At 40.1% G+C, this 8,624-nt stretch overlaps 1 protein-coding gene across 1 annotated transcript in view; it reads left to right on the top strand.

Annotated features, from left to right (window-relative positions):
* The window catches only part of UPP2 (uridine phosphorylase 2), a 147,489-nt gene that overhangs the window by 25,597 nt on the left and 113,268 nt on the right, over positions 1-8,624 (top strand). Inside the window, exon 2 of the mRNA XM_011991791.1 lies at positions 3,408-3,497. Coding sequence (XP_011847181.1) covers positions 3,408-3,497 — 90 coding nt within the window. The remainder of the gene's footprint in view (positions 1-3,407; positions 3,498-8,624) is intronic.

Genomic DNA, 8,624 nt, shown 5'->3' with positions numbered 1-8,624 from the left:
ATGTTGGCCAGGCTGGTCTCAAACTCCTGACCTCAGGTGATCCACCCACCTCAGCCTCCCAAAGTGCTGGGATTACAGGCATGAGCCACCGTGCCCAGCCAATATAATTTTTAAATTATGAATAACATTGTTATGAATTATCTTGTGATATTTAACCATATCTTTGATCCTTAAAAGAGATTCCTGGAAACAGAATTATTAAAGCATACAAATATTTTTATTGTAAATTTCTTTCTTTTCCCTCATTATACCAATTTTTAGAAAATACTAAAAATACATAGAAGAAAATATAATTTATGTAGTCACTACAAGGAGATAGTAACTTACTATTTTGTTGGATCATCTTTTTATGTGTACATATACTTCAAACAAAACAATAATTACAAAGACACTTTAATAATCTTTATTCACTAATAAACTCAAAATAACTTATAAATATTACTAAAAATTTTAAACGATGGTATCATACCCTTCTGTATGGAGAAATACTATAATCAAATTAATCAATGCCCCATTGTCGAATATTTACATTGTTTCCAATTTACGCTATTGTAATCAATTCTTTTTTTTTTTTCTGAGATAGATTCTTGCTGTTGCCCAGGCTGCAGTGCAGTGGCGCGATCGTAGCCCACTGCAGCCTTGAACTCCTGGCCTCAAGCAATCCTCCCATCTCAGTCTCCCGAGTAGCTAAAACGACAGGCATTGCCAGCAAAACTGGCTATTTTTTTTTTTAAGTTTTATTTTTTGTAGAGATGGGGTCTCACTATGTTGCACAGGCTGGTCTCAAACTTCTGGCTTTAAGTGATCCTCTAACTTCGGCCTCCCAAAGTGCTGGGATTACAGGCATGAGCCACCACACCTGGCTGATAATTATTTTTTATGAATTTTAATGCACATATCTGACATGGACATGAGGAAGCATTAAAGTGGCATTATAAATCTTACAGCTTTAGGCATATGGGCATCCATTTGTGCTCTTGCCTGGGCTTTACTGATGTTAGGGGTTGGCCTGGCTGCCAAGGCCCAGATATTTAATTCCAGAAGTGGAAAGGCCTGGGGAAGAGGGATTAGTAGGATGAGAAGACAGCACATCATTTGTGACTTTTTCTCTCTTGCTCTGGTAAAATGTAAACAGAAGCAAAACCTCAGGTTGGGAAGCCAGCAGTGTAATTTGGCAACTCACTCGGAAGAGATGTATTTGATGAGGAAGAGGTGAGATGATGGATACAGAGTTCCTGCATGGCGACAGGCACTCAGTAAATAGTTACTTTTCCTGAGAAGGAGAAGGGCGAGGCACCTTTACATATCTGGACAAAAATACTTTTAAGCAGCAGTAAAAACTAAAGGAAGAACAGCTACTAGCACATGCAGATGAAGGAAAGAAAGCTTTGTGCAGCTTGTTTGTGTGAACGGCAAGCCCAGGGGTTTTGTTTTCTTGTGTTTACGTAGGAAAATCACAGACAGGGACTTCCCAAGAGACTGTTTCTGTTAGCCACTGTCTGCTCCTAACAGTTACAAGAACTGCTCTTCCTCCCACAGCTGCGGCAGAAGCATGCTTCTGCAGGGTCTCTGATGGGGAAGAACTGAGCTGTTTAGGATTGAACTGCCCACCTACTGTTAAGTAATGTTCTGTCTGTAACACAGGATTTCCACTTAGGAAAATGTGCTGTGCACTTGGCTGCAGCATTTACTATGCATCTGCTTTACAAGCCTGTTCTGCAGCTCCAAGGCCCAGCTCCAAACTGGCAAATGGTCCCTGAAGACTTTGCCATCAGAAGGAGCCAGGCCAGAGTTGGGAAGGGGTAGGGTTAGCAACTAGTCTACTAGGAGGTCTGGTGGAATCAATTAGGAAAGTTAAGCAGGAGAGCTCATCAGCGGTTGATTGCCTCTCCTAGAACAACCCCAGCTCACAAATACTCCCCAGAATCATTCAGGCAGCAGTGGGTCTGTAGAACAGGCCCTACTGCAGTATTAAGCTGGAAGGTAGTAAAGTTTTCTTATGGGCTTCCTTAAATCTGAGCTAAAGCCACAGTTTCCTTAATAGTTTTCCAATAGCACTCCATCTCTTATTAAAAAGTACAGTTAATCTGGACCTTCCCTCTCACCGCCCCCGCCCCCCCGTAATGTCAGAAAAGAAATGTGTTTCTGATAATAAATGCTCCTTTTGCTGCACGGCTATATTTCATTAGGACTGTGGTTAGCAAATTGCTGCTGCACAACATAAAACTAAGCAATGAAACATAAGACATAGGCCTTCTATAATACACTACTGATTAATACTGCTCTTCTCTATCAAAAACGCAAAAAGAGCCCCACCCAAATAGAGATCATGCCAACTTCCACCACATCTTCTTCCCCTCCACTCCACGGCAAAACACCCAAACCATTACGTTTTCTAGGGAAATTTGGTTCTAAGCAACTCTTCAATAACAAGTTACTTTTGAAAATGATACTTACATCCCAAAAGAATCCTTAGATTCTATGGTGATAGATTATCTTGGAATGCCTAGCCATGCTGGTTTGCAGGAAGCAGAAAACTTGGTCCAGCAACAGTAAAGAGAATAAAATTACCTGTATTCCTATCCCATAAGACATCTTTTGAGCACAATTTATCTTCATTATGATCATTAGACAGATTTTTTAAAATTATAATTAAACAAAAACATACAACGTAAAATTTACTCTCCTAACCGTTTTAAAGTATACAGTTTAGTAGTGTTAAGTATATTCACATTCTTGTTAAACAGATCTCCAGAACTTTTCATCTTGCACAACTAAAACTCTATACCCATTAAACAACAACTTCCCACTCCCCCTTTCCCAACTCTTGGCAGCCAACACTCTAGTTTCTGTTTCTATGAATTTAACTACTTTAGATACCTCATATAAGTGGAGTCATATAGTATTGATCTTTTTTGTGACTGGTTTATTTCACCTAACATAATATCCTCAAGGTTCAACCATGTTATTGCATGTGACATAATTTCCTTCCTTTTTTAGGCTGAATAATACTCCACTGAGTATTATTATTTTTAGGCTGAATAATATACATGTGGTATGTATATACCACATTTTGTTTACCCATTCATCTGTTGTTGGATATCTAGATTGCTTCCATTTCCTAGCTGTTGGGAATAGTGCTGCTGTGAACATAGATGTGCAAATATCTCTTTGAGACTTTGGTTATATACGGATGTGGTTTTGCTCTGTGTCCCCACCAAATCTCATCTTGAATTGTAATCTCCACATGTCAGGGGAGGGGCCTGGTGGGAGGTGATTGAATCATGGGGCAGACTTCCCTCTTGCTGTTCTTGTGACAGTGAGCTCTCACAAGACTTGGTTGTTTGAAAATGTGTGGCACTTACCCCTTTGCTCTCCATCTCTCTTTCCTGCTTCACCATGGTAAAATGTGCCTGCTTCCCCTTCACCTTCCGCCATGATTGTAAGTTTCTTGAGGCCTCCCAGCCATGCTGCCTGTACAGCCTGTGGAACTGTGAGTCCATTAAACCTCTTTTGTTCATAAATTACCCAGTCTCAGGTAGTTCTTTATACTGGCATGAAAAAGGACTAATACATATACCCAGAAGTGAAATTGCTGGATCATATGGTAATTCTATTTTTAATTTTTTGGAGAACCACCATACTATTTTCCATGGCAGTAGCACCATTTTGCAATGCCACCAACAGTGCACAAGGGTTCCAATTTCTCCACATCCTCACTAACACTATTTTTTTTTTAAGTAACAGATTTTTTTTTTAAAAAAATTACCTTTTTTCCTTGATGTCAATTAAGAAAATATTTTTAAATTGTCTCTTTTCATTAAGACTTTCTTTTAGTGCCCTTTGTATTTATTGAATACTTTGTAGGCATCAAGTTGTCTCATAAAGGGCTCACTTTACATAGAGTTTTATGGATGACTTATGTTAGCAAAAAATATTCTTGTGAATTAGGTGATTTTTTTTTTTTTTTTTTTGAGATGGAGTTTTGCTCTTGTTGCCCAGGCTAGAGTGCAATGGTGCGATCTCAGCTCACTGCAACCTCCGCCTCCTGGGTTCAAGCAATTCTCCTGCCTCAGCCTCCCAAGTGGCTGGGATTACAGGCACCTGCTACCACACCCAGCTAATTTTTGTATTTTTAGTAGAGACGGGGTCTCACCATGTTGACCAGGCTGGTCTTGAACTCCTGACCTCAAGTGATCCGCCTGCCTCGGCCTCTAAAGTGCTATATTACAGGTGTCAGCCACTGCACCCAGCCCTGGGTCTGGGTCTTGATCACCCTAGACCATCCCGTCTTCCTCTGGAATTTGAACTTGAGATTTGTTCAAGCAACTTTGATGATTGTTAATCCTTTTCTCTAATCCTGGAGAGAGATGGAGGGTTTCTCAATAATTAAGTGTTGAGATGGCCCTTTTCTGTCCCCATCCCACAAGCAGAATCAGGTGGTTAATGTTTCAGGCACAGGTCCAATCCTTTTCAATTTTTCCCTCTGAACAAAAAAGAGAGCCAATGAAGAATGGGTGACTAGATTTTGTAACTGCTCATTACGGGGCCATCTATTAGGCTTTTTAGTATGCAGTATCTTAATAAGCCAAGATATTATGGCAGAGGGTCCATAACTAATCTACTGTAATAAATAAAAGGAATGGCAGTAGTACTAGTATATTCTATGGATATAATGTGCAGCTTGCACAGTGTGACATTTTAAATAAACTTTATTCTTGAGGTATTTAAAAAAACATAAAGGCAGTAATGAAATATAGTGCACAACATTAGTTGACACAGCAATTCCTGCCTCTTAAGACCCTGTTAAATAACCAGAGCTTAAATCTTCATCTTGAAATGTACAGCCCTTCTATGATTTTAAGTGAGTTGTAAAACTTTTATGGAGTGTGTCCTAACTTTTTTTAAAAAATATTCTCCACTTTTATAGCAAAGGTGACCCAGAAGTACATTGTGAATAATAGAACAACATATTTAAGCCATAAATTCACCTTTCTGGACAATACAGAAGTCGTCTTAGTACTTATATCTCTGCTGGAAGGAAGCAGGAGCAGGGATGCATCTTGAAATGACTATTTATCCAAAACTTACTGATTTTAACTCTAGAAATAACTAAGTTTTATCTCAAATGGGCACACTTAACATGTCTGCTACCAAATTGAAACAAGGATTCAAAAGTTAAAGCTAGCTATTATAGAAACATAAAGTCAAATCTTTGCACAGCTGAGTGTTGAAACTGGGAGAAGTTCATTCTCTCAATATCTGGTTTATGTAATTATTAGTGTTTGGACATACAACTCTGTAAGCTGATGTGGGCCTGTGAGATGAGTTCATTCCCCTATAGGGGGAACCAAATTTGACTCCAAATCTAATTAAGATACTCAAGTGCTTTCTAATTATGGCCAAAATTTCACTGGGTTGCAATTCTTCGATTATATCAAACTCTTGTACATTTTTCAATGAAGTACAAACAATTCATTTTCTATCATTCTTTGTTTCTTTTTTTTAAGCTTATATACTTTGAAAATAGTTGTATAGTTGTAGTCTATTAAATATATATGTCATATATAAATGCATACACACTGAATACACAGTTTGGTCTTTACCTTGACACTGTATGTGGAGCCTCATTTGGAGGTAATGATAATTAACGTTTTAAAAATGAGAAAGCCACTGACTTAGGTATTTCTTCTCTTTCCCACTGAAGTCACATAGAATAACTAGATGATATCATAACCAATGAAAATCATTTAGTAAACAGCCTCTTGTAAGTGGTGTCATAGTAATCATTATCCAAAGGATACTAGTTTTAGTGACTAAATAAAAGCTCCACTTCCTGTGAAATCCCAAGAAATAGCTACTTCCAAAAATATCTAGTAAGGGTGTACTTGTTTACCGAATTCAGAAGTCTTATTAAGATGGTTTGGATTATGCTAATATTCTCTGTTCCAATATTTATAGAGGGCAGTGAACCTGGTGGTGTGTCTTTTTTTCTTATTAGGAATTCACTGAATGCAAGTGAGCATCAGCTTCCTTTTTACCTGTACTCATTGTTCCTCCCCTCTCTTCTCTCTCTCCTTCTCCCTTTTCTCTCAGCTCCCAGCCTTCTTCTAAGGGAGGGGCCCAAGGGCAGGGTCGACCAAGTGGGTGCAGAAGAGCAGGCTGCAAGGCTGGAAGGCAGGTGCATGACTGTTTCCCATGTGTGGGTGGGGGAAGGGGGCTGCGTAATCTCTCTAGTTGGACAGCAGATGGGGAGAGAGGACAGCTACCTGTTACTTTAGGCCATGTTAGGTGAACAGGAAGAGTCCAAACTAGGTAAAATTTTGGTGGGACAGGAAAAGGACATCTTTTCCCTTTTGTCAATACACTCTTACATTCCTGTCTCTCAGAACACCTTCTCTTTCCCACTCTTCTCGGATCTTTGTATCTCCTTTTCCTAGGAGTTCTGTGAAATGGCTGTATATGCTTAACAGCCCCCAGATGTCGCAGGAGCCAGGAAACTAAAGGAGGTGGTAGACAAATCTACTTTGTATTGGGTAATTTATTGAGGGAACTTATAGACAGAAGCATGGTCTTGGGTGGCCCCAAGATAGGTAGATCTTCACATGTTACTCCGCAAACCCAAGGCTTATCCACCATAAGGAAAGGGTATACGTGCTCTAGAAAGACAATTAAACCATCCAGAACAAGCAAGAATGCTACATGTGTTATAGCCTATAATTTGTGTGAAAACATCAAGATTGCTTTGATCTAAAATCAGGAGCACATGTTCTTACACTAGGGACAGTAAATAAAGGAGGAATCAGGAGGCCTTCACAGAACTGGGGCTGATAAAAAGTCAAGATGGTGGATTAGCATCCAAGATGGAGTCACTTTTGTCTCCACAGAAGGTAAAAAAGAGGCAAGTTGGTGGGATATGAAAGGAGGCAGAAGAGAGAAGAGAGAACAAACCTGGAGAGATATCCAGATCCATTGCTGAAGGAGGGAGCGGGGAGTAGCATAGGCACAGAAGATCTTGTGAGTTGGGGTGGGGAAAGTGTTCAGAAGCCTCACTCCCAGGGCCACTATGTTTAGGCACCACCCCAGTGGTTCACCTTGCTTCCTCTTATGCCTTCCATCACAATCTAAAATGGTCAAACCATCATATTGCTTTACAGAATTATTGAAAATTCTCTTCAATGATAGCCTGTATAGATTATTTCTCAAGATTTTATATCCTCCAAAGTGGAAGGAAATACAATCCTTTAACACACACACACACACACACACACACACACACACACACGAGAGAGAGAGAGAGAGAGAGAGAGAGAAAGAGAGAAAAATTCTATCTTGATTTCATATGGATAAAATGTATACTTTATTTTACAAATATCCTTGTAGCTTTCATTTTACATGTACATCAGTATAATTTTTTTTAAGACAGACAGCTAGCATGAAGGAGTTTTTTAGCGTAATAGATCTGTATCCTGAAGGTGGTTACATAAATGTGTATGTGGGTTCAAATTGTGTACACCAAAAGAAAAAGTCGATTTTATTGTATTATAATTTGTAAAAATAAAATAAAACATTTTACTGCCACAAAAAGCCCATCTTCCATATAAAACCCAAAATCTGTCTTTGTGCCTAGCATAAAGGCTAAGGTGACTGTTGAGTAGCGGACTAGATTTGCTTGAAAGGCGCAGACTTGCTCTGTTAAAATATTAATGCATTAAACAACGCTTGTTTTGTTTGTTTGTTTGTTTTGTTTTGTTTTAACACTTATTAAGCACTTGCTGTGGAAATCCCCAGAAGTCACTTCCCTGGAGGAGCGAGTGTTTTCGAAGTGTTCGAATGGACTAAAATGCAGGTCTGGGTCTGTGTCCTTCTGACTTCGCTGCTCCTGTTCTTTGACTGTCCGTGGTCCTCCTTTGCAAAGTGGGGTTAGTTCCAGCTCTTTCCTCAGAAGGTTTGGTATGAGGATCCCTCAGCTGAGGGCCCAGGGAGACAGCTCTGTCAACTGCACTATGCAGGACAAGCGTGGACATGATGATCGGTTCCATTTCCCCTCAAGGACGGCAGGGTGGAGCTGGCATCTCCACTCCTTTGCCAAAAAGGAGAAATTGATCTTCTCCTAGTTCCCCAGGATGCTCCCAAGCACACTCCAAATGGCCCACTGCTCACACTCCCTGACAGTTCAGGAAGAAGGACAGATGCAACATGGAATGACACCCAGAGAGCTAGAGAAACCTGCTGAAGCAGGGAGGAAAATCCCCCAGGCACAGGGCTGAGGTTCACAGGGCATGCACCGGCATTGTTTGTGCACAGATGGCAACCATTCTGACTGGTTGGTGGCTGTGCTTCACTGGTGTTCAAGGATGTTCAATGCAATCCCTGTGGACCAGAGGCCAGTGAGCTGGCATAAATAAGTGGAGCAGCTTAGTGTAAGGATTCCAAAGTCCTCAATTCATTTCTCTTTTTCCAATTTTTGATAGAGACATAATTACAGGAAAATATTTCTTGACTCCACGAAAATTGTTAGTGCAATGGAAAATGAAAACAGATGCGTGGCCTCAGAGAAAGTAAAGAATGATGAGAACAGGGATCAAGGGGACAGCTGCTGCCTGGCTCTGCACTAGGGTGGT

Source organism: Mandrillus leucophaeus, unplaced genomic scaffold (assembly GCF_000951045.1).
Source record: "Mandrillus leucophaeus isolate KB7577 unplaced genomic scaffold, Mleu.le_1.0 Scaffold110, whole genome shotgun sequence".
In the NCBI taxonomy this organism is placed as follows: domain Eukaryota; kingdom Metazoa; phylum Chordata; class Mammalia; order Primates; family Cercopithecidae; genus Mandrillus; species Mandrillus leucophaeus.
The sequence above is the reverse complement of the archived record's forward strand: the minus strand, read 5'-3'. Positions and strand labels throughout refer to the sequence as shown.